A 25995-nucleotide genomic window follows, 5' to 3' on the forward strand; every position below is an offset into this window, starting at 1 on the left:
ATCCAGGAAAGTCTCTGGAATCCCAAATTTCATCCTCTCAGCGAATATAAATAAACCCACTCAGTCTCCCTCAACAAACACTAGTTGCTGTTCAGAGCCTGGCTCATTGCTGAGCATGAGGAACTGGCAGTGGGTGAGGCTGGCCTCTGTCCCTTCCTAGCACATCAGGTTTTCCCATACAGGGTCTCGTGTAATCCTTACAGTAACTGGGAGTTGCAACGCACGGGCCCAGAGAGGAGAAGGGACTTTCTCAAGGTCACACGGTGAGTAAGTGGCGGTCCCAACCTACGCCTGCCTGTTCCTAGCTCCCCCTCTTCTTCCTGGTCTCTGAGCCTGCCGTGTGCTGGCGCGTGTGGCACCAGTCCTGGGGCAAATGAAACAGAAGACGGTGTGGTCTGGCCGGCAGGAAACAGCCAGGGGAGGTCACGTGGGGCAGGGAGAGCCGCTCTTGGGCCTGGTGAAATCCACCAGGCTACAGGCTGTGAATGCGGGATCCTGAGTCGCGAGACTGGTCCCTGTCCCTTCAGGGGGACCCAAAAGTTGACTGGCTGCTATAGCAGGTTGATGATTCTGTGCAAAAAGCAAGGCCTTAGAAGGATGGGATGGAAGACACGTGCAGTAGCTGGACGCTTAGTGAGGAGGCCTGGGTTTGGGCACCAGCTCTACCAGGCAAGTGACCTCCTATTTCTGGGCCTCAGTTTTCCCATCTGGAGTCAGGGTGTGTGTGGGTTTAGAGGAGATGCTTTGGATGCAATAACCTCTAATGTCTGAGTCACAGCTGACCTTCTGGGAACTGACCGCTCTGCTGTGAGATAGGGCCAATGCACTGAGCCAACAAGAGATGCTGCAACATACCTAACCCATAGCCCTTCCTGCTGTGTGGTCAAACACGTCCCTCATCCTTGCTCTACCTTCCACTCCTCTACTGATAGTGACAGAGCAAGAGCGAGAGCAGAGAGAGCTCTGTGGGGTCTCTGCTCTCGCCACCCCTGCTCTTCCCCCCAGAGAGGCCATCCAGGCCAAGCAGGGGAGGGGGCACGCATCCAAGCTTACACAATCACCACCTTGTCTGGGGGAGACAAAGGCCAGGCTCTGGGTCTCGGCGGCCAACAGCCTGGATGGAATGACGGGTCACAGAGTTGCTGAACTTAGAATTTTAAAAAATGTTAGTACCATAATAGCTTAGATTCTTCATCTCTAAAATTCAGAATAATAATGTGTTAGAATCATAGACATGGAGAATCTTCATTTCAAAGAACAAGAGTAACAGCACGTTGAAACAGAAAACGTGGGAGAGTTCAGAATCCCACCATTGAGATATGGAATGATTACAGGAACCTCAGACTCTTGACAAACTCAGAACAACCAAGTGTCAGTATCATCCCACGTGGGAAGCCTCGTTTCCCAGAATAATAAAATTTGGTAATCACAGGATCTAAGAAATCTGGGATTGAACTTAGTGCAGTGTTGGAAGCAGGAGGAACTCCTGGAATGTTCACTTCCATCTCATGGAACCTTCTAATCTTGAATCCCCAGGACCTCAGAAGGACCAAGACGGTTTTACTCACCTGCAGGGGCCCTGCCCCATACCTGCCTGAGCTCCACTTCAGACGTGGCCAAAGGTGCATCAGAATCACCTGGAGAGCTGAAAACATGCCCATGGCCAGGCCAACCCTGGATCTACTGAATCAGAATGTCCAACACCAAACTAAAAAAAAAAAAAATCCCCAGGTGATTCTACCGTGAAGCCCCAGTTGAGAAGCACTGATCTGGTAAACCTCACCACCTTATCACAGACAGGGAAACAGAGAATGCAAGTAGCTGGCCCAGAACATACAGCAGTGGTCTCTAGCCTCTACACCAAGGTCAGGCCCCTCAGGCCGTGCTCTACCTCCACCTGGACCTTTTGGGCTCCAGGGACCCTGTGCTCAACTCTCTGTGTCTGCCGTAGAGTCCCCCTGCTCCAGGGGCATCCCCAGTGGTCTTGGGGACCAAGCAGGCCAGGACAGAAACTGCTAGGCTCACAAAGCCAGCCCCTCCCTTCCCCCTACCCTCATGCTTGAAGTCCTCCAGGTGGTTTCCAGGGGGGCTGGAGGAGTACTGTGGAGGTCATCAAGGTCAATCGCCAGCCTCCAGGGAGGCCTGTAATGAAGGAAGGTCCCAGGAATGGGGAGTCAGAGGCCAGGAGTCCCTGCTGCATTAGCATGCCGAGTGGCCGTAGATAAGTTCCTTGACCTCTCTAAGTGAAAATGGTCTCAAGGCAGAGGCTGGACAGAGAACCTCTGGGAATCCTTTCTGCCTCTGCCTCTGCCTCTGCCTCTTGACCTCACCCAACATGGCCACACATTTAAGGGAATGCGAGCCCTCTGCAGCCTTAGCCAGATTGGTCTCAATCAATTGGGAAGTTCTTTCTTTCGTCTGACCTGAAACATTGCAGCTGCAGTGTTAGCCCTTTGCCCTCCTGCATGTAGATGGAGCCTGTCTGGGCACAAATGCCCTTTATTTGCTCAGAGGAAATCCCCAGTCCTCCTGTACCTCAGCTGAGGGTGCCCCTCTCCCCGGTCCCTGTAGCAGGTCTGGCTGGCCTTACAGATTCCTGTGGGAGCTGAACTCTCAAACAAATGATGGGGGTGGCACTCCTCAGAGCCCGCCAGAGCAGCAGAGGCTCACAGCTTCTGCCTGATTGCAGTTTTAATCAGATATGCTCACAGCTCCTAAGCAGCCTAGCAGGGCAGGGGTCCTGCTGGGCCAGAGTGTTTCCTCCAACGAGATGGGAGATTTCCAGCCAAGAACCCCTAACAGGCTATGGAAAGAAAACCCAAAAGGCAGTCTCAAGGAATGGGGAAGTGGGAACCCAGATGGTCCTTAGACCCGTGTTTCCCAAATTTTAACATGCCCACGAATCACCTGGGAGCTTGTGAAAATGCCAATTCAGATTCAGCAGGTCTGGGATGGGGCCCAAGGTCCTGCATTTCTGATAAGCTCCGGGTGCTGCTGCTGGTCTGCAGACCACACTTTGAGAAGCAAGCCTTTAGATGTTCATAAATAAAAACTTTTTATTCCTAAGAACCCTTTACTGTTGTCTGGCTTGGTTTGCAATTCATTTCCAGCTCCGTTAGCTCATGAGATCCACAAAGCAGCCCTGAGGGGCAGACAGGATGCATATCGCTGGGTTCATGGCACAGAAGGGGAAACTGAGGTGTGGCAAGGGGCTTGTTCAAGGTCACCCACCTGGCTACAGTGCCTCCTCTAAACTCTTCCTCCGTGGCTGGTCAGAACCACACACACCTTGGCAATGAGTGGCCTGACACAGCAACTCCCTATCCTGCCTTCCACTCAACTGTGTGGGCCTGGAGGCAGAGGCCAGACAGCTCCTGTGCTCTGAGGCTTCCTGAGGGTCCCCGGGGGGCCCTCACTGAACTGTGCTGGCTACTGATCTGGCTCTCAGTGGCCTCGGTTGGTGGACCAGAGGGTTAGGAATCAGCCAGCCTATACAGCCAGGCTCGCTGGGCTTAAATCCTCGCCCTGCCCTTGGCTCCTGTGTGACACTGGGAGAACTGACATCTCTGAGGACGTGGATGATGAGCCAGGTCTCAGCTTGGTCTCTGGCACACGGAGGTTGCTCAGCCAACATTCACTCCCTGCCTTCCTTTCCTTTCCCACCTCCCAGCTGAGTCTTGTTTATTTCTCCCCTCCTCCCTCACAGACTCTAAAGCAAGAATGCTTGGGATTTGATCTTAGCTGTGTGACCCTGAGCAAGTCACATACTGCCTGTGCCTCAGTTTCCTCCTCTGTACAATGGGGATAATAAGAGCCTACAGAAGGCTGGTGTGAGGATTAAATGAGTCAATATGTGTAAAGTGCTTAGAGGAGAGCCTGGGACATAGAGAACTCTCCCTGTAAGTGTCAGCTACCGTACTGTTAATACCATCTCCATATGATGGCCCGGCTCTGCGGCAGGTGCCAGGGCAGATGCTGGGGGCACAGTATCGAAGCAGCACTTTCATGCACCAGGCACTGTGCTAGTGATTTCATGGACTTCCTGCCCACTCCCCCCACCCTGACCCTGCCCCAGATCAGAGTCAAAAGAGAAGACAAAGACACTAAGCTGGTTGTGCGAGGGTCCTTTGGGAACACACAGGAGGGAGGGACCAGCGAATGGGAGGGTTCAGAAGGCCTGTGGGGGGAGGAGACCATGGCCCTGTTTAAGCTTCACACTCCCCACCAAGGAGCAGGGCAGCGGGCGGGTGGTAGAGGGGAGTTTGGGCTCGTGTTTGCTTTTACCCCTTGTTATCGTGCTCGAGGACACGCCTCTCCTTAACCTGTGGGATGAGACACTCACCTCCCACACGAAGTGCAGATGCAAGGTGGAGAGGAAGCCTCCCGCAGCCTGATTTCTGCCTGGGCCAGAGCACAGCAGATCCACAGCGTGTCCTGGTGGACGGGGCTGTTCTCAAGGATAGAGAAGACAGTGGAAAAGGCTGGGTCCTGCGATCAGACAGACTTGGCCTGATCCTAATCAACTGTGGAACCAAGGGCAAGTTGCTTGCCCTCCACGACACTTCGTTACAGATGGACCGCAGACACGCCCAGGCTACAGTGAGCATTCTATGAGATAATGAGATGGAGGCGCTTTGCAGGCCAGGCATGAGGGCGGGGGGGGCGCATTTCTCCAGACTCCCCACCCCGCTCCATGGGCATAACTTCCCTGTATCTGCTGCCTGATTTCTCTGCAGCCCAAACCTTAGATGTGGGGCAGGGGTGAGAGGAAGGAAGCCCAGATCTTAAAGGCAGGCCAGGTCGATGGTACTGAGTCGTGGAACCCAGAGACTGAGCCACCTCTCACCCCAGACAAGCCATGGGGTACAGGCTCCATCCTGAGGGGCTACCCAGACGTGGTGGGAAGGGAAACTGCGGCCATCAAGGTGTGCCTCCAAGACCCCCCAGCAGATGAGGGCAGGAGCCACGGCAACCTCCGGGCTCACACCCACCCTAGAAGCCCACTTGCTCACCTCTAATCAATTCAGCACACATTTTGGGAGCGCCTGCTGTATTCAGGGCCTGTGCTCGGCTGCTCACTGGGCAGTGGGGCAAACAGTACAACTTTATAGTTTTCAAAATGGGTTTGCCTGTCCCATTGTTTCTGGATCTCACAGAAGCCCTGATTGATGGGCTTAACGGCTGGCCCTATTTCATGCACTCAGGGGGTGTGAAGGCTCAGAGGCAGGGTCAATTTGGCCAAAGTTGAACAACTACTGAGCCATAGGCTTGGGATAAGAGCTCAAGGCTTTTGACCCCAAAGCCCATGACCTCTTGCCAGCCAAGCAGACACAGACCCTACCTGGGGTAGGCACCCAGGAAGTGGAGAGATGGTTGTGTGAGGATCGGCCCCAGGCTAGGCAGGGCTCAGCAAGGCAGGGTAGGAGCCAGGCGGGGGGCACAGGAGGCCTCTCCACGGGAGAGGGCACATTTGGGCTGAGCTTGGAGGAGAAGATGGAGAAACGAGAGTGAACCACCAGCCGAGGGCACAGCACAGGCAAAGCCCTGGGGTGTGAGAGTCTCAGCAGAACTCAAACGGCAAATAGCCAAGACCACCTCCTGGGGCCCAGGCTGAGGCCACACTCCAGGACCAGGGCAGGGCACAGAGCCATACAATGAGCAGGTATCACCTGTCGTCCGGGGACAAGGTGGGGAGGCAGGACATGTGAGAAGCCATCAAAGGCCTTAGAATCAGGTCCTGGGATAGGGGTGCAGATCATGGAAAGTGGAGCTCCAGAGGAGAGCTGGTGGGCCTGGAATGGCTGCGGAAGGCATCTCCAGGGAGATGAGTTCAAGCTGGGCTCTGAAAGGGGGGTGGGAAAAAGAGGTTAGTGAAAGGCACTGCAGGCTGGGGGGACGGCATGAGCTGAGGCACAGAAGCTGGAGGGCCCCGGGTGCACGGTGCACCTGAGTGTGTGGTTAAGTGGCCTGGCCGGGGTGGGGCGGGGAAAAGAAAAAAGAGGCTTCAGGGCCCGTGGCATCCCAGGCTGCCTCTCACCCACCTCACATCAAACCCATAAAGCCAGGCTCGTGAGCCTCCCTTTATAAATGAGGGCAGATAAGGCTCATGGAGGCCCAGCAACCTAGCGAGAAATACTAACAAGAGCTGCCATTGACTGAGCGCTTGTGGGATGCCAAGTACAGTATCAGCTGCTTTGCCCACACATTTCCCACAAATACGCAAGAAGTGGGTGAGCCCATTTCACAGATGCCTGGGTGATCTTGTGCAACATACACCAAGATACAGCTGGGGAAGGGCAGAAGTGAGCTCTGAGCCCAGCTCACTGAGACTCGGGAGGGTGGTCCCTTTGAGCTTGGAGGAAAGGGGAAATCAGAGAAGGCTGCCTGGAGGAGGTGACGCCTGAGAGCTACTCAGCACAAGGATGCAATTGCTCTGCTCCAGCCCTCCATCCACTAGGCCTTGCAGGTGGCTGAAGGACCAGGGACAGGTTCTGGCTCCCAGGCTCTGCCAACATCCCTGTCCCTCAGAGACCAGAGACAGATGATTCAGAAGGTGAAGCCAACTGACATGGCGAGATTCCTGGGGACCCTGAGTCACCACCTGTGGTCCATTTAAAAGAAGAACTGGCAGCTGAGGATGTGAAACTGGCCCTCTCAGACTCTTTCTTGCCAGGCTTGGGGCAGCAGGAAGGATGTAAAAGTGACCGCCACACGAGCCCCCACGCCCTGTCCCTCCATCCTCCCAACAGCTGCTCCCACTCGTCTCTGCCAGGGCAAGCACTTGGCGGGTCCATCCCTCTGCCTGGCCAGAGGGGAGCTGACAGCCCACAGGTGGCACTTGACACCTTCCAGCCATGGCCCATCGTCCCTCCCCGCAAAGCACCCACCCTGGGTAGAGTGGAGCCTCCAGGACCCAGGTCCTAACTTCTCATCCCTCAAGCCAACCTACATGACCCAAAGTCATCAGAGCCTGTCCCAGCCCCCATCCCAAGGCTCCTGAGAAAGCCCAGCCTCATCACATGGCCTTCCTGCAGCCCACCCCAGAGGCAGCCCATCCTGTGGGATGAGGGTGGGATGGGGGGATCAGAGCCCTCTCGGATGACCCCACAATCCTGAAACGTTTTCTTAGACCTCTAGAACTTCTCAAACCAGTTTGGAACAGCTGAGCTGAGGCATAACAATACTGATGGTCAAACTGGGGGATGAATGCAGGCGGGTTGGCTTAAGGGCTATGCTTGGAACCACCATGCCACAAAGTGAGGGCCTCGGAAGGGGAGGGAGGAAAGACCGAGGTCACAACATAGGGTTTGGGGGGACCACCCCAAAACCAGCACCGACACCAACTAGCAGGCACTACATCATCCCCATCAACACCCGTCCCAGCTAATATCTTCCAAGCGCTCACGACATCCCAGGTTCTGTGCTGAGCACTGGAATATCAGAGCCCAGACCCCAAGATTCGGAGCAAGCCCCTGCAATGATACTTGTTACATACAATGCAGGCCACCTGCCCTGGGCCCAGTCCTTCCTCACTGGAATCGTAAAATGACACTGTTCGTCCTCCCCTCCTTCCTTCTCTCCCCCTCCCACCCTTCCTTTCTTCCTTTCTTTTCCCTTTCTCCTTCCCTTCCTCCCACTATTAATCTTTCATAACTTGTAGTCCTGGCCAGAGCCGTGAGAAAATCTCGGTTTCCCCGTCAGTATATGGATGTCTTTGAACTAATCAATGGTCCCTGCCCAGAGGTTCTGCACAGGAAATCCTGCATACCCTCAGTCCCTCTCTGCCTGTCCCCTCCCCAGGCTCAGCCACTGTGGCCCCATAGGAAACCCAGGCCTGCAGGGAGGTCAGGGCCACAACAAGGGGTTGGAAACCCCAGGCAGAGGCCAGACATGGGCTGAGGGCCGTGGCCCTCCCTGCCTCCTTTGGACACCCCACAGGGACCAGCCTGCTCTGGCCTGGGTAGAGGTGCAAGAGCTGGGGTCCAGGGGCTGCAGAGACTGGGATGGGGACGGGGTGGGTGTGGGGGGGACCTGGGCCAGCCTTCACTTTCCCCCTGCCTCCTGCCCCTCCCCCAGCAAGACCCTGAAACTATTCACATCCCACCTCTAAGGTTTCAGCTGTTCTAGGATTGGATTCTCTCACTGCTCTATTTTTCTTCTTCTTTTGCAATCTCCAAGAAACCCGAGCTGCCAGATGGGTGGGGGCGATGATTGTTTTCCGTCTGACATCTGGATTTCATTAGCAGCCCTGGGCATGCTGACTCAGGAATGGCAGCTCCCCTGGGCTCAGACCTTCCCCAGACCCCTCACAGTGCCCGGTCCTTAGCTGGACACAGGAGACACAGGTGATGACACCCCTCAGACCTCCCTCAAAGGGGCAACCAGCCCCCCAAGAATATCTTGGGAGTGGTGGAGGCTGAGGGCTTAGAGAATTCCTGCTCCCAGCTCAGCGCCTGATGGATGGCTGCCAGCTGGGTGTGGCTGGGCCTGAGCACCATGAAGGGTGACAAAGGGCTTAGGGAAAGTGTTCCCCATCCGTACCCCAGTCTCCATCCCTAAAGGGATACTGAGTGGGCCATCAAGGCAGGGAGCCCTGCACTGGCCCCAAATAGCAGACATGTTTTGGAGATGAGGAATGGTGGCCCAGAGAGGTTAAGTGACTTATCCAAGGTTGCACAGCTGGTAAATAGTAGAGCTGGAACCTGAACTCTGGTTTTGGGGTTATAAACTTGAAGCTGTTTCCTTTGACCTTAACAAGATGTCCCTTCACTAACATCAGGGTCCTTACTGTTGTCATATGGACCCTCAACCCTGTCTGAGCTTCAGAGAAAGGTAGTATGTGGGGTTTTCACATTCTATCATCCATCAGAGAGGCCTGCAATGGTCACCTGACCCAAAGCAGGCCCAGACACTCTTCAAGGCCACATTAAGACACTTGTGGGCCCCCTCCTCCATAAAAAGTGATTAAAAATTCTATTTTATGACTGTGTTGGTATAAAAATAAATATTAGCCAGGCTGGATTCATTATTATATACTCATTATTATTACTTTCATTTTTTTCTTCTGGTTTTAAAATAAATGAAAATCACAACATTTTTGTGGGCCCTGAAAGAACAGTGGGCCCTCAGCGTGCCTGCTGTCTCTCCCAGAGAAGTCGGCCTGGCACTCTAGGTCAAAGCACTCATATTCGGCAGAGCACTCCTTGCCATGCCATAGCTCCTTCTTTTCTTACTGATTTGTGCTTATCGTCTGACTTCGCCCACTGGAACATAAGCTCCAAGAGAGTGGGAAGCTTTCCCGGTCTGTTCACAGTGGCATCCTCAAGTGCCTACTACGTGCTTGGCACACGGTAGTGTTCAATAAATGTTTGCTGAATGATTAGATGAAGAGGAGTCTATCTTCTCAGGCAGGTGTATTTTTATACCAGGTAGTGGCACCCCACTGGCCCAGGTGGCCACTTCAGCGATCTGGTAGCCCTCCCTGACACTTTACCCCTCTCCCCCTCACCTGCCTGGTCACCATGCCCCACAGATGCTACTTTCTCTTCATGTCTGGAATTCGTCCCTTCACCTCCAACCTCTGCTTGCCCTTGTCTTATATCTGGTCTTACCATCTATCCACGTTCCTAGACTGGTTTCGTCTGCACTCTTGCCTCTTCCAGCCGGGCCTCCCAACTGCCACCAGTATGATCTTTCAAAATGCCAATCTGAGCATGTCACCTAAAAGCCTTGGATGGCTTCTTCTTGCCCTCCAGATAAAGTCCAGGTTTGTGCAGCCTGGCACACAGGTCTTTCACCACCTGCTGCAGCCACCTCTCCCACCCCTCCCCTCAGGCACCCAGAGCGCTAGCCTTTGCCAAGGGCTCGGGGTTCCCGGAAGGCAAATTCCCACTATTTACACGCTTCCTTGGAAACCTTCCCTGCTCCAGACTCAGACGCCTCCTCTCTGAGGTCTCCCATGAACCCCCAGGTAGAGCTGGTATCTCACTGCAAACCTTAACCGCAGCCCTGGTCACCCTAAATGGTCAACACCGTTTCTGTTGTCCACTCTGTTCCACTGAGGACGAAGGTAGAGCTTTATCCAGCACAGGCCTGACACACAGTAGGAGCTCAGGAGAGGCTGGGCAATTGTACTGAGTGCTGGGCCCAGCTCTGTCCTGGTAGACTGCGTGCGCTGGGCACGGATGTGGCAGTGAGCCAAGGTCCCACCACAAACACACATACCCATGCAGGCAAGCGCGGCTGACGCGGAACAGGTCCTGCCACATCGGTGTGCAGAAGCCAACATGAGACACACAGGTGACACTGCAGGCAGGCCTAACAGAGAGCACCCATGACGTCCCTACAGCCACCTGGGATTTCTGCAGTCACCAGAGCTGGCAGCCTCAGCCACCCGTGGCCTCCTTGACTGCCCTGGGGCAACAGAAACCCTGGGGCTGGACCAGCGGTCGACTCTAACAAGACACAATGACTTGGCCAGACCAGGCCTGATATGGCTTTTGCCCACATTGTCTTTGTCCCTCTTTATTTCCAGCAACCCATTTTCTAAAGAACCCTTTCTGAGAATGATGGTGGAGATCAAAGTCTGGACGCTAAAGCTGATGGTAGAATCTAATTTAAAAAGCATGGGCTCTGGAATCAGGAAGGCCTGAGTTCCGATTCCAGCTTTGTTGTTCATTAGCTGTGTGACCTTAGGCAAGCCACCCAACTTCTCTGGGCCTCGGTTTTATCATCTGGCAATTGACCTGATAGAGTTTTTGAGACAATTAAATGAGCTAATGCGTATTACACGCCAAGCTCAGTGGTAAACTCAGCGCTGAGAGACTACTATCATTGTTGTTCATATTATTGCTACCCTTGAATTGACACCTGGCACACTGTGTGGGGACAGCAACAGGGACAGATTTGTCAAGAGCTGAATGGTAGACATTCTTGTGTCCCAGTCTTCTTGGGCCAGTGCTGACATTGGTTGGAGAAAGACCCTGGCCCAGGCACAGCCTCACCAACACTGGGAACTTGTCTCCAGCACTTTCTGCCTCTGCTTTTGGGGCTACCCCTCTTCCTGTAGTGCCCAATCCCCTTGCACTGCACCTGGTACCAATGAGAAGGCTCATCACTCTGAAGAGCTGAACTCTGGACACCTCTCCCCACCCTTAAGGTCGGAAAAGAATCAATTAACAGGTTACCAACTTCTGGTTCCTGTATCCCACTACCCAGGCTGTCGGCAGTGAATGCTTTAACCACATTTTCACTGCTACCTTCTTCAGAGCCTGGGGCTCCATGGGCAGCTTCAGGACCCAGGCAGGGCTGGCCTAGTGTTCTGCACATTCCACCCCCAGTTAGACCATTTAAGATTTTAAAAGCATCAGACCATTTAAAAGTCATTCCACAAAAAGGAGAGGAGAGAGAGGAGTAGAAAAGTTATTCAAAGAAATAATGGCTGAAAACTTCCCAAATCTGATTTAAAATTTTAATCAACGCATCCAATCAGCTCAACAGACACCAAGAATGATAAAGATGAAGAGATCCAAAAATGGACACATCATAGTAAAACTGCTGAAAGCTAAAACAAGGAGAAAATCTTGAAAGCAGCAAGAGAAAAATGGCATGTCATCTACGATGGATTTCCAATAATATTAACTGGCTTCTCATCAGAAACAATGGAGGACAGAGGGCAGTGGGATAACATATTTAATGTGCTCAAATTTAAAAATATCTGTCAGCCAAGAATTTTATACCCAACAAAGAAACCTTTAAAAAATGAAAGTGAGACAAAGACATTCTCAGGTAAATAAACAAAAACAGAGAATTCACCGCTAGCACACCAATCTTTCAAGAAATACTAAAGGAACTTCTTCAGGCTGAAAGTAAGGGACCTCAGAGAGAAATGTAAATACACATGAAAAAAGCAAGGAGCACTGATAAGGTGGTTATGTAAAAGACAGTATAAGTGCAGATTTCTTTTCTTCTCTTAGCTGATTCAAAAAGCAATTTATAGGGCTTCCCTGGTGGCGCAGTGGTTGAGAGTCCGCCTGCTGATGCAGGGGACACGGGTTCGTGCCCCCGTCCGGGAGGATCCCACATGCCGCGGAGCGGCTGGGCCCGTGAGCCCTGGCCGCTGAGCCTGCGCGTCCGGAGCCTGTGCTCCGCAGCGGGAGAGGCCACAGCAGTGAGAGGCCCGCATACCGCAAAAAAAAAAAAAAAAAAAAAAAAAAGCAATTTATAAAACAATATGTATATAATTGTCTTATTTGTCCTGTAACATAGAAATGTAGTACATTTGCCAATAATAGCACAAAGGAGGTGGGTGGGAGAAAATCTGTCTTGGGCTAAGGAAAGAGCACCAAGTGTTAACTTGAATCCGCAGGAACAAATGATAAGAATTGGAAATGGGAAATAAGAAGGCTAATCTGACATAAGCTATGGATATATAATTGCTCTCATTTCTTCTCCCAGCTTCTCTAAAACACATAAAGTTAACTAAAGTAATAATTATAACAAGTATTGTTGAATTTGTAACATACATAGATGTAATATGTAAACAATAATGCCACAAGAACAAGGAAAGAAGTATAGAGCTACAAAGGAGTTACATTTCTGTATTGTAGTTAAGTAACATTTCTCACTGGAGTTAAGTCAGTATAAAGCTAAGGCACATTCTGATGAGTTAAGTGGTATAAGATAAGCCCTGGAGCAACCATTAAGGAAATAGCTTTTAAAAATGGAGAGGGCTAGGGCTTCCCTGGTGGCGCAGTGGTTGAGAGTCCGCCTGCCGATGCAGGGGACACGGGTTCGTGCCCCGGTCCGGGAAGATCCCACATGCCGCGGAGCGGCTGGGCCCGTGAGCCATGGCCACTGAGCCTGCGCGTCCGGAGCCTGTGCTCCGCAACGGGAGAGGCCGCAACAGTGAGAGGCCCGCGTACCGCAAAAAAAAAAATGGAGAAATGCCCTGTGATAAATGAAAATGAAAATACAACATACCAAACTTATGGGATGCAGATCAGAGGAAAATTTATAGCTAAACACCCACATTTAATTTAAAAAAAAATGATGTACAATCAGTGTCCTAACCTTCCACCTCAAGAAGCTAGAAAAAGAAGAGCAAACTAAACATAAAGCAAGCTAAAGAAAGGAAATAATAAAGATTAGAGTGAAGAATTGAAAGCAGGACTCAAAGAGATATTTGAACACCCATGTTCATAGCGGCATTATTCACAATAGCCAAAAGGTAGAAACAATCCAGTTGTCCATTGATGAATAAATGGATAAACAAAATGAGGCATACACACAGACACACAGATACACACACACAATGGAATATTATTTAGCCTTCAACAAGGAAGGAAATTCTGACACATGCTATAACATGAGTGAACCTTGAGGACATTATGCTAAGTGAAATGAGCCAGTCACAAAAGGATAAATACTGTATGATTCCATTTATACGAGGGACCTAGAGTAGTGAAATTCTTAGAGACAGAAAGTATAATAACAGTTGCCAGGGGTTGGGGGAGGGAAGGGGAGGGAATTATTGCTTAATGGGTACAGAGTTTCAGTTTTGCAATCTAAAAAGAGTCCTGGGGACGGACGATGGGGACGGTTGCACAACAATGTGAGTGTACTTAATGCCACTGAACTGTGTACATTGAAACATGGTTAAAATAGTAAATTTTATGTTATATGTATATTGCCACAATTTTTCAAAAGGTTAGAGTAGAAAGTAAGGAAATAAGAATAGAAAAACAATAGAGGAAATCCACTAAACCAAAAGTTGCTTCTTTAAAAAGTTCAACAAAGTTGACAAACCTTTAGCTAGAATGACCAATAGAAAAAAGAGAGAAGGCTCAAATTATAAGAATCAGAAGTGAAAGAGGGGGACATTATAAAACAAAATGAAAAGGATTATAAGGGAATATGATGAAAACTGTATGCCAATAAATTAGATAATTTAGATGAAATGGACAAACTCTAGAAATACACAGTCTACAGAAACTGACACAAGAAGAAATAGAAAATCAGAATAGACCCATAACAAATAAAGAGATTCAATTAGTAATAAAAAACATCTACTCACAAAAGAAAGCCCAAGCTCAGATGGCTTCACAGGTGAATTCCACCAACCATTTAAAGAAGAATTTATATTAATTCTCCACAAACTCTTCCAGAAAATAAAACAGGATGGAATACTTCCCGAATCATGGAACTGATAGATGTTATTACATGGATGAACCTTGAAAACAATATGCTAAGTGAAAGAATCCAGTGACAAAAGACCACATATTATATGAATCTATTTATATGAATTGTCCAGAATAGGGAAATCTACAGAGACTGAAAGTAGATTAGTGGATGTTAGGAGACGGGGGTTCAGAGGGTGATCGCTAAAGAGTATGAGGTTTCTTTTTGAGGTGACAAAAATGCTCTTTAATTGATTGTGGTGACGGTTGCACGGCTGTGTGAATATGCGAAGAGTCATCAACTTGTATATTGTAAATGGTTGAATTATAACTCATTAAAGCTGTTACCAAAAATAAGCATTTCACTTTTAAATGTTATAAATGCTGAGCTCTTACCTAATAGTTCATTTGAAACGCAGATTTCCACCTGCTCCTTCATTCCGGAAGACTTGTACTAAGCACCTGCCGTACTGTATGGTACCTGGGCTGGCAGAGATGAATCGAGCCCAGCACATGCCCCTGGGGCCTGTGGTCATATTCCAGCCTCTGCTAAAATACTTACCTAAGTATGTGCACTCTGCATTGTGATGCAAGGGAGATAAAATAATGCTGGCCAACAGTTACTGAGGGCTTCCTGTGTGCCAGGCATTGTGCTAAGCACTTTCCATGCATTACTTCATTGAGTCCTCACAGCAGTCTCCTGTGTTAGTGTTCTCACTAGCCTCGTTTTACGGATGGTGACCCTCATGGAGAGTGAAGGGAGATCCTTGGGTCTGCAGGAATCCCGGATAGAATCAAGTCTGAGATGAGGCCAGAAGAGGGGCTCTACCAACTCAAGGGAGAAACAAGCTCCACAGGCCATGGAAGTCTCAGCGTGGAGCTGTGTGGATGCTCAAGGAAACAAAGAGCACAGAGGCCCCAGGACCAGGGCTCTGCCCTCTCCTCAGCACGTCACCTTTCTGAGGCTCTGTTTCTCCAACTGTAAAATGGGGTATTACTCCTACTTTGGCCACACGGTTAAGAGCCCTGCACAAGATAAGCGAACACACTGTGTAACCCATATAAAGGAAGGACCGTGGTTGGCACAGTGCTAGAAAGTGAGAGGCACCTAGGAGAGGGACCCTCCTACCCCTCACATTGGGAAGAGCTCTGGCCCCGTCTGGGAGAGCACAGCGCGTGCGCAAATACACACACACCTTCGCCATCCCTACACCTCTGATTCATCACCTGTTGCCTTTGGATACTGGTCACCCTTGTCCCATCAACCTGCCAGCCCCACTCAAGCCCCTCTCCTCCTGGAAGCTTTCCCAGGCTGTCTGCCCAGCATGAGCACACCTCCTCAGAGCCCCTGAGAGCCCCTGCTTATGTCTGAGCGTCACCTGCCTGTGGGGTTGAAATCTCCACTCCTCCACTGACTGGCTTGATGGTCCAGTGTGAGACCTTCACTCACACAAAGCATCCCGCAACAGGAGGCTATTAAAAGCACTTAGCACACCAGGCAGAAGTGAGCGCTGAATGAAATGCTTGGAGAGCACTTAGCACACTGCCTGTCTCCTCCTTAAACCTGGTGGAGTTCTGCTGTGCCCTGTAGGCAGAGTGCCTGAGAGCTGACAACCCCTGTGCTGGCGGCTCAGCTGGGGAAGGCTCACTGGGTGGGCCATGGGCACATCTCTGAGCGCCAACCAGATCCTCACCCTCTGCCAGGATCTCCTCATGCAAAGGGCCCCTTGCTTACTCTGTACACTGAGGGTAGACAGGGCACAGGGGAGTGCGGATCTGGAGGGCAGCCCATCAGTGGGTCCGGCGTGGGTGGGCCTCTCTTGGCCAGGGCTGGGGGCGAGGGCTGAGGTCACCGGCTGAATCACCGGGGATCTTACTAGAACACAGTTCTGGGCTGGGCCTGAGATTCTGCATTTCTAACAAGCTCTGGGGTGATACTGATGCAGCTGTGGCCGGCCGTACTTGAAGCAGCCAGGACCTGAGGCATGGCACGGTCATTTCTGAGAAGAGCGGTGATTGGCAATCGCACCTCAACCTCCCGCCGGTCCTGGAGGGACCCAGCCCTGCCCAGCCACACCCTCGGCTGCCAACATCTGGAGGGCAAGACTACACGGATTTTCTGAGTTTCCAGGATTCCATTTCCATTACACGTACAAAATAAAAGTAGTACCACGTTCTAAAAACAGTGGAAAGTATGAAAAAACAATAGGGAGAAAAAAATCACTGATAATCTCGTATGGTGTTTAACACAACTCTTAACCTCTCTCTCCCCAGGATTCCAAAGCCATGTCGGTCAGAGAGTCAGGGTCGCCTGGTGAGTGGGGTCTGCCCCCCGGACCCCCACCCTGTCGTGGCAAAGCACCGGGTGAGAGACGGGGCTGCTCCTGAAGCCTCGGTCTCCCAACCCCCTTCCCACCCCAAGGGAGCGACACCCAGCCCACGGTGCCCGAGGCCTTCACCTAGACCTATCCCGGGGACACAGGGCTCGGGCAGGGTGCCCCCTCCCCCTCACGGGAGCAGGCTGCAGAGGAGGCAGAGGCGGGGGCCTGGGGGAGGGGGGCGCACATCTGGATCCCTGGCCCAGAGCCCACATTCCTTCCCTGTGAGCGGGAGGCGGCGGGCTCTCGGGAGAGCTGTGAAGATGCTGCTGGCCCCCTCCTGCCCCACGGTAACAGGACCCACCTCGGCAGGATGACTGGGGGGACTCGAAGGCCCAGAACCTCATTCTGGGGTCCCCCACCCAGATTGCTGACCGGCCAGTGCAGCACCAAGCTGGGGGCTCTGTCCCGTCCATACCAGCCAGCCTGCCTCAGAAAAACCAGAGGGGACAAAAAGGTGGCGACCAGCAGCCACGGGGCCAGGCGCTCGCTGAAGGGGCCCTGGGGGGACACAGGGCCCACAGGTCAGCAGGGGCCCTGAGCCCCACCGGGGCCGGGCTGCCTTACCTGGGGGCAGTCCTTGATGTAGTGTCCTTTGTTGAAGCACAGGTGGCACAGGTAGTTGGGCGGGGGCCGCTTGCTGGGCTTGCGGGTCTCAGAGGTGAGGGTCAGCTCGGAGAAGTGCTCGGTGAGGGAGCTGAGGCCGTCGGCGATGTTGTTGAGGGAGCCGTAGGGCGAGGCGCTCTTGTACACGCTGCTGCTCAGCGCCTGCAGGGGACAGAGGCCGTGAGGGCTCTGGAGGCCTGGCCACTTACGGCGCTGTGGCCTCCTGGGAACCTCCACAGGCCCGTACACACACACGCACACGCACACACACCAATTCATAGTGACCCTTCAGCCGCCTGAGGGCTCCAGCTTCCTGGAGGCTGCATTCAAGTCCTACCTCTAGTTGCGCATCCAAGGACAAGCCAGTTAGCCACTCGGGGCCTCAGTGGCCCCATCCGGTAAATGGGAATAACGATCGCTACCTCCAAGGGTTTCTATGAGGCTAACATGAGGCCAAGAGTGTAAAGCCCCTTATTTCCTGCCGGGCCCTGAGGAAGCACTCAGTATATGGGGATGGTGATGACAATGATCATAGCTCTCTACACACTGCCAGGGGTAAGACGTACGGCACAAAGCAACCTGTTAGAGCCGGGGCTCTGCCACGTCCTAGTGGGGTGACTTGAGACATCAGCTCGCAGCATTGTTTCCATAGTACAGAAGAGGAGACTGAAGTGCAGCATTTTGCCTGGTCTCCTGCAGCCCCAGGCCTGTGCACACTGTGTTCCGGGGAGCCCTCGTCCCGGCCCCGGCCAGCTCTCTGGAAGCCCGGGGAGGAAGTGGCCCACCTCTCTCACCTCTCCCACCTCCAGTTGACAGGAACCAGATGTCTTGCCTGGCTTCAAAGTAGACGCGGCCCAGGCCCCCTCCTGGTGTATACAGCTTCTATTTATAGGAGTCACGGGCTCTGGGCGGCCGGGCACACTGGAATTTAGCAAAGGTGGGGCCTGCGGTGAGGCTGGCAGGGAATGGCCGTGGGCCCCTCTCCTGGGGCCAGGCCAAGGCTGGAAAGAGGCAGCTTCCCCAGGAGGCTGATGACATACCTGGGCACGGGGCTTGGGCACACCTGGCCCCAGCTAAGGTGCCCAAGAACCCCAGCAGTGAACTACAGACCTTGGGGAGACTTGTTGGAGAGACAACACAGCCTTGTTCTTGGGGGTCCCCAGGCTCACAGGGGAGGAGAGCCACAGAGAGGAAGTTGCCTCAGGCTCCCTTACAAAGATGGGGCAGAAGGAGCCCAGGGTAGGGACGGTGCTTTCTGTGTCCCCTCAGTGTGGGAAGGCAGGGAGGTGAGCTGAGAGCTGGCCCCAGGGGATCAGACACCCCTCGTCCAACCAGGACAGATCCCACCCCTCACACATGTACGCCTCTGGGGGGTCTGGCACTCCTCCCTAGAGGACACAGCCCTCACTCTTCTTGGCTCCCTGGACACCCTGCTATGTGACCCTGGGCCAGCCCTTTCCCTCTCTGGGCCTCTGTTCTCTCCCATGTAGGTTTAGACCACAGCCTGGGATCTGGAAGGAAAGACAGAGACACCACATCCAGGGCAGCCAGGCCCAACACACAGTCAGTTTGCAGTGACTGGGCATTGAACTCAAAGGGTCCTAATGACCATTTCTGCTCTACCACTGCCCAGGACTACTGTGAAAGATCCCACACAAACCTGCATCAAGTCTCAGGGCAACTCTCCAGCTCGTAGAGAGCCCCAGATGGTCCATCCTGAAAGGCAGAGGGTCCCCCATCCCTGGAGGTATGCGAGCCAAGACTGGACAACCTTAAAGGATGTGGGGAAGGTCCCAAAGGAAGTGGGATTAGATGATAATAGTAACATATACTGAGCACTTTAATGTCCCTGGTGCTGGAAACTTTACACGTGTTAAGATAGCTGACGCTCACCACAGCCCTATGAGCCACTGTGCCCATTCTACAGATTAGATGAGTGTGTCCAACCTTGTATTGAATGGCCTGGGACACTTTTAACAAATACAGTTTTCTGGGCCCCACCTCAGACCTACCAAAGCAGCCACCTAGGAATGAGGACCCAAAATCTACTGCATTGTTTCACTGCAGTAAAATATACATTACATAAAACCTACCCTTTTAACAATTTTTAAGTGTGCAGCTCAGTGGCACTAAGTACATTCACACACTTTATCGCACAACCGTCACCAGAACCCGTCTCCAGAAATTTTTCTTTATTCCAAACTGAAACTCTGTCCCTGTTAAACACTAACTCCCCGAAGCCCAAGTCTGCATTTTAAAGCTCCCCTGGGGCAGCTCAGGTACAACCTGTCCAGCCCTACCTGGCCTTAGGAGCACCTGGACTTTCCAGCTATCAAGGTCTCTCCTTAGCTTGTCTCTCGACCTCTCCCCACCAGAACTGGTCTGGGGGAGGGCAGTATCGCCCCAGCCTCCCAGAGAAAAGTTCATCCAAACAAGAAACTTGAAGCTCCAAAGGGTGTGACTCACCCTCACGGCTGGGAAATGCAACTTCACAAATAACAACCCTCTTATTTTTTTTCTCTTTTCTTTTCTTTTTTCTGGGTAAGATTGAAGCAAGTCCACAGGGATCAGGGCTGTTTCAGCAGCAACTTGTCAAGAGGAAGGGGAAGTTTGGTGGGAGCCAGAAGAGAACTAATTACACCCTGAAAAAACCTCTCCCCCATCTTGTGGCCACACACCCTGCCCACGGTGGCCCCGTGGGTATCCCTGGGCAGCCAGAGGCCTCCGAGCAGGCTGTCCTCTCCCCAGCAGCTTGACATCCCCCCCATAGCCTCAGATGGGGCACAGCTTTGCCCCTCAGGAGGGTCACACAGGCAGCTGCGGGTCAGAGAAGCGAGGCCAGAGCTCCCCTCATCGCCGACCAGTGTGCTCCGGCCTGGGCCTCACGGGCGCTCCAGCTCCCTCCCCCCCGCCACCGTTCAAGACGACACCACGAAAGGACGAAAGGCGGAACAGTCAACTGACCCAACCTCACTCTCAAGTTACAATGGAGAAACTGAGGCCCAGCGAGGCCCGGGGGCACAGACCAGAGCACACAGCCAGGCCTAAGGGCCAGGAGTCCTGCTTGCCGGCCGGCTGGACGGGCAGGTGGGGCAGCAAGCTGTTTCCTCTCCGAAGCTCCAAGGAGCTCGGGCCATGGAGGTGAAAGGCAAGTTGGTCTCTCGGACATTTCCACGGCCTGTGGGGACTGGCCAGAGCAGAGGCCAGGACACACAGAGCTCCCTCCCTCTGTCTGTGGAGCCGGGGCCCTGGCCTTTTGGGTTTCCCACGTGTAAAATGTAACATGGACCAGGGGAGGAGTGCAAACTTGATGATCTCTGCCAGCCTGCTTCTTCAAGGTCCAGATTCCAGGTACTGAAAGATGCCCCCAGAGCCTGGTCCACAGAAGGCACTTTATCCACGAGGTCACCACCTCTCCCAAGTCCTGCCATCTGTAGCTGGAGGGCAAGGCCGGGCAGGGCTCCCCTTCATCAGTCAGCCCCTAACTCTGCAACAACGAAGCTGCTCCCCTTACTGTCCCACCAGCAACCACTCTTTTCCCTCCAGGCCTGCACTTGCTGTCCACCCCTGGGATGCCCACTCTGGGTCCAAACCCCTGCAGGACCGGGCTCTTGGCCACGGCTCTAACTCTAGTGGTGTGGCCTTGAACCCACCCCTTCTTCTTTCTCAGGCCTGGGCGCCAAGGGACGGTGTGAAAAGCACAGGTTCAGGTGCTACTGAGGCCCCACTGGCCACAGAGTCCCCAGCCCCCTCCAGGGGCCTCCTGACCTCCCGGCCACAGCCCTGTGCTGTAGGCTGGGGTGGGGACCACCCTGTGACTCCCCTGCCCTTGCCTGAAGGGGCTCTGATGTCTCTCTCTAACCTCTTTACACGGTGATACCTCCTCCTCTCTCCACAAGGCTGGACATCCCCCAAGGCAAAGATTCTGCAACCCTCCGTCGCCCCAGAGACCAGACTGTTTCTGGTGTCCCCTACGCCCATGACTGTCCTGTGTGCAATAATCACAGGCGGGAAGGGAGCTCCACTTGACAGATGAGGGTATGGATGCTCCAACACCTTGAAGGATTTAGGCCAGGGTCTCTGAGTTCCCACGGTCTAAGGCTGAGGGTGATTTCACCTCAGATGTAGCTGCTCTGGGCAGTGGTTGTGGGCAGCCCCACCAGTGTGTGGCTCTGGGTTATCTGGGCCCAAATCACCAGCCTGGGGGAAGAAACCGCCCCTCCTTCCTCCCTGGGTCAGCGACCCCAGCAGCTAGTAGGAAGCGTGGGATCCTTATGCCACATGTGGGGAACAAAGCATCAGATTCCTGTCCATTGCTGGAACTCCTCCAAGGTTCTGGCTTGGCTGTTGGAGAAAGTTAGATGGGAAGATACTACAGTTGATTCTCATCCTACTTGTGTTAGATACTTGACTGGATCCCTTCCCTTTCTTAGTCTCATCCCTGACAAGAACACTCTGGATGGGCATTATTGGTCCTATTTTATAGAACTGGAAACTGAGGCTCAGCGAGGCTGTGTAACTTGCCCAAGGAAACACAGCCAGCATGTGGCTGAGAGGAGAGTCACACCCAGATCTGTTGGCCTGTTGTATTTCAGCCCCCGAATGGCCTCCAAGGCTTGGCTTCCCCTACAGGAAGGGGACCCAGAGTAAAACACCTGGCGTGGACCATCCTCCTTGGCACAGAAGCCCCTCAGCCCTGGCAAGATGAGACACCAGCTTCTCTGGGCTGCTTGAGGGGCTTGGGGCCCGGGGTTGGTGGTTCTGTTGAGGGGTTTGGGATACACAAGTGGAGATTTCCAGGGCTGACTCAACCTGACAAGATGTGCTCCCCCTTGGCCGCCCCCCCAGGACAGAAACAGGGCACAGTGGGAGGGGGGAGGCAGGAGTTAGGACAGGTGGGCAGAAGCTTCCGAGAGCAGACCAGAGGGAGAAGCGATGGGTGCAAGAAAAGAAGAGGGACAGCAGGCAAAGGCGGGAGCAGCCCGGCAGGGAAGGTCATGGCAGTGGCAGTGGGCAGCGTCCAAGGAGGTCTGTCCAAAGCAAATGCTGAGTCCTGCTGCCCCTGGGCCTGAGACGGCCCTGGAGGAGGAATTCTCTGGTCCTAGTCTCAGCTCTGTGGGGGCTCTTTCATCAGCTGAACAAATGCTTTCTTATCCCCAAAAGCCACCCCCATACACACACACACAGACACACGCACACACACATGCACACACATACACACCCACACTCCTCTCTTTGGGACAAGAAACCATTCATCTCACAAATGAGTCTACCCCTTCTCCAAAGAGACCTGCACTTCTTCTACCCGCTGGGGTCTAAATGGGGCTCCGGCCCGCAGGGTCAAACACAAACACATCCTATACACACAAGCAGGGGCGGATGTGGGCTGGGCTCAGGGACAGAAGGAGACAGCCATTGTCAAGGCTGGAGCTGGCCGATGGGAGAGTGAAGCCACACCTGGACCGAGGGTTTCCCTAGCCACAGTCAGACCCCAGCTCTGCTCCTGTTTCCAAGGTCCAAAGCTGACCTGTGGGCCAAGAAGGTGGCAGGGTCGACCGTGACAGAGGTGGCAATCCCCCCACTCCGGAGCCCCAAGGGCACCAGTGCCTCCTAGAGGCCCATTCACCCAGGGCATACAAAACACAATCCCCTGGACACAGCCAGAGCTTGATGGGAGATTCAGATTTAAATAAGCAAGCTGTGCTCTTCTTGGTAGGGGGAGTTGGGAGAGAGAAATGGGGAGAGAAAGGACCAGGGGATGCAGGAGCACAGTGGCAGCAGGACAGAGCAGAACAGACACAGGGGAGGCTCCCCATCCCCACTCAGTCCCTCCTGCTCCCCCCAGGTCACCACTCACTCGGTAGGTGTTCACGTTTCACAACCATGTGCCTGCTGCCCAGCTACAGCATAAGCACTGGGGACCAGGCTGCCCCTCGCTTCTAGAATATATTCACTACATCAAAGCAGAAAGCATGGATCCAAGACCTCGAGGACTAGAGGTCCCTAAGATTTAGCCACCCTGGGGTGCCACTGAGGCTTGCAGCTTCTACAGTAGGGGGCCTGGATTTGGGATCCACTGTTGACATGATCCCCTTGAAACTACATGCAAATGCGAGTTCTGCGTGTGCATGCACTTGTGTGCTATGTGCATGGCACTGAGGAGAGGAATTCGAGCTGCTTTCAGATTCTCAAAGAGGTCCATAGCCAAAGAAGGCCAAGAGCTGTTAGCACACCTAAGCTTCTGCTGGGACCCTATCTCTAGGGATAGGGTTTCATGATTCCCAAGTCAGCTCTTTAAAATTTATCAAGCAATCCATAAACACTTCTTCTGTGCGATAAAACAAGAGGCTAAGAGACTAGGAAAGCATTCACAATAGTCACAAGTCTGGGGAAGGAAGAGGAGGAGAGAGTCCAAGTCATCCATCCACCCATCCACCTAGTGAATGTTAACTGAGCACCTAGTCTGTCCCAGGCACTGACTAAGCATCGGATGCTGTGATTACGAAGTGGAAAAAGACAGGATTCCTATTCTCAGAGTGTTGAAATGTAGCTATGGAGACAGACACATATTTCACAGAAATACCGATTGTTAAGACATGCTTTACCAGAAGGATGTACCACTCATCTGTCATGGGACACGGAAGCTGGTGGGAGGTGTGCTCCCCACGACAGCCAGGTAAAGCCTTCGGAGAAGAGACATCCACTGGTGCCATGAAGAAGTAAGTTGGAATCTGTCAGTTATACGGGGACAGTCAATAGCATTAGAAGCAGTAGCAACAGCAAGTGCAAAAGCTTAGAGGGATGGGCGTGCTTGGTGTTTTCAGAAACCTCAAGTGGACCAGTATGGCCAGAGAAGGACAGAATAAAGATCATACAACACCTGGGACTTCCCTGGTGGTCCGGTGGTTAAGAATCTGCCTTCCAAGGTAGGGGACGCGGGTTCGATCCCTAGTCAGGGAACTAAGATCCCGCATGCCACAGGGCAAATAAGCCCACACATGCCACAACTACTGAGCCCACACACCACGACTAGAGAGAAGCCTGTGCGCCACAACTAGAGAGAAGCCCGAGGGCCACAACGAAGAGCCCGCACACTGCAACAAAAGATCCCGCGTGCTGGGCTTCCCTGGTGGCGCAGTGGCTGGGAATCCGCCTGCCGATGCAGGGGACACGGGTTTGTGCCCCGGTCCGGGAAGATCCCGCGTGCCGCGGAGCGGCTGAGCCCGTGAGTCGTGGCCACTGGGCCTGCGCGTCCGGGCCTGTGCTCCGCAACGGGAGAGGCCGCAGCGGTGAGAGACCGGCGTACCGCAAAAAAAAAAAAAAAAAAAAAGATCCCGCATGCTGCAACTAAGACCTGACACAGCCAAAAATAAACAAATAAATAAATAAAAAGATAATACATCACCACCATACACACATACACATACACACATGTGCACATACACACTTATATGACAGACCAAGCATCCTGAGATGTCCCTAACTCTATCTTCCTCCTCTTGAAGAGCCTTAGTTTCCCCATCTGCACAATGGGTTTGTGGCACACAGTGGATGCTGTGAGACAGGAGTGCTAGGAAGTGCTCAGTGTCCATCTCCTTTGCCTCTCCCAAGCCAGGCCACCATTGGACTCACATCCCACAGAGCCCCATCCTGGAGCAAGGACATGACAGGAAACCCAGAACCCATGACCAAGGCCTATCACCCTCAGAAGGTTTGAGATCGGGGACAAAACATCCAAGACACTGAGGCTTGACAGAACACCCTGGTTACTGCTTGCCCTGCACTGGCGTCCAGTGAATGATCCAGGCGAAAGCCAACTGCACCAGCTGGACGAGCCACAGAGATGATTGTAGTTGGGATGGAGAAGATTGCTAGATCTAGCTCTGCCACTGTCTTGCTGGGTGACTTGCCAGGCCTGTTTTCTCTTCTGTAAAATGGGAGCCACAAAGAAAAAGATGCCAAGGATAAAGCATCACCAAGAGTAAGAGATGCTACTCAAGGCCCGTCTTCTCCACAGGGCCCTTCTCTTGGTGCTGACAGTGCCTGGCTCTCGGCCGCTGCTAATTCCTTATTACTAATGCTGCCTGCTTTCCTCCCTCCCACCTGACTCAGATGGTCCACGAGGTGTGGTCTCCCCTCTGAGTCTAGGCCCGCCCAGTCAACTTAATTTGATGGAGGGAGGGTCAGACCACCTCAGCCAACAGGCCCTCGAACGATGGTCCCCCTTGCCCGACTCAGAGCTCAGCTTTCCAGGGCTGGCCAGAGGGAGCTGGGCATCCGCCCAAGCTCCCAGCTGGGTTGGAATGGCCATTCCTCCCAGGCCCTGGGGCTGCCCCCCACCACCGCACACAGACCACAAAGGCTGCTGGGAACAAATTTCAGTTCCTGAAGCCCACTCAGCCCCAGCGAGGCAAACTCCCACCCTCGAGCAGATATGTGGCTTTGTTCTACACTTCCAGGCAGTCTCTCAGCTCAGCCGCACCTGGGGAGAGCACAGTCCCTAATACCTGGGAACCTTTTAAAGCAGGACACTGTGGTCACCCCTCTATGGCTTCTAACAGCCCTGTGTGTGCCGGAGCCTGAAGCCCTGTCTGGTAAGCCTCACGAGACCTTTGCTGCTGTTCTCAAATCTCCAATGAGACCAGAGCTGCAAAGAGGAGGGTGTCCTCAGTGCTACAGAAGATAGTACTGGGACCCAGGAGGGCAACTGGGTTAATAGCTCCAGGAAGAGCCTCCTACGGTTTGAAGAAAGAGGTCTGCTTTGACAGAGCATTCTCTGAGCCTGGAGATGTTCATAACACTGGTGTGTGTTCTGTGCCAAAAATGTAATCCAG

The 25995-nt window shown here is 53.0% G+C and overlaps 1 protein-coding gene across 1 annotated transcript in view; it reads right to left on the reverse strand.

Moving 5' to 3' along the window:
• ZCCHC24 (zinc finger CCHC-type containing 24) overlaps nucleotides 1-25995 on the reverse strand; it is a 62033-nt gene that overhangs the window by 32014 nt on the left and 4024 nt on the right. The window contains exon 2 of the mRNA XM_032607514.1: nucleotides 17123-17323. Coding sequence (XP_032463405.1) covers nucleotides 17123-17323 — 201 coding nt within the window. The remainder of the gene's footprint in view (nucleotides 1-17122; nucleotides 17324-25995) is intronic.

The sequence above is a fragment of the Phocoena sinus genome, chromosome 16, assembly GCF_008692025.1.
Source record: "Phocoena sinus isolate mPhoSin1 chromosome 16, mPhoSin1.pri, whole genome shotgun sequence".
Classification (NCBI taxonomy): Eukaryota; Metazoa; Chordata; class Mammalia; order Artiodactyla; family Phocoenidae; genus Phocoena; species Phocoena sinus.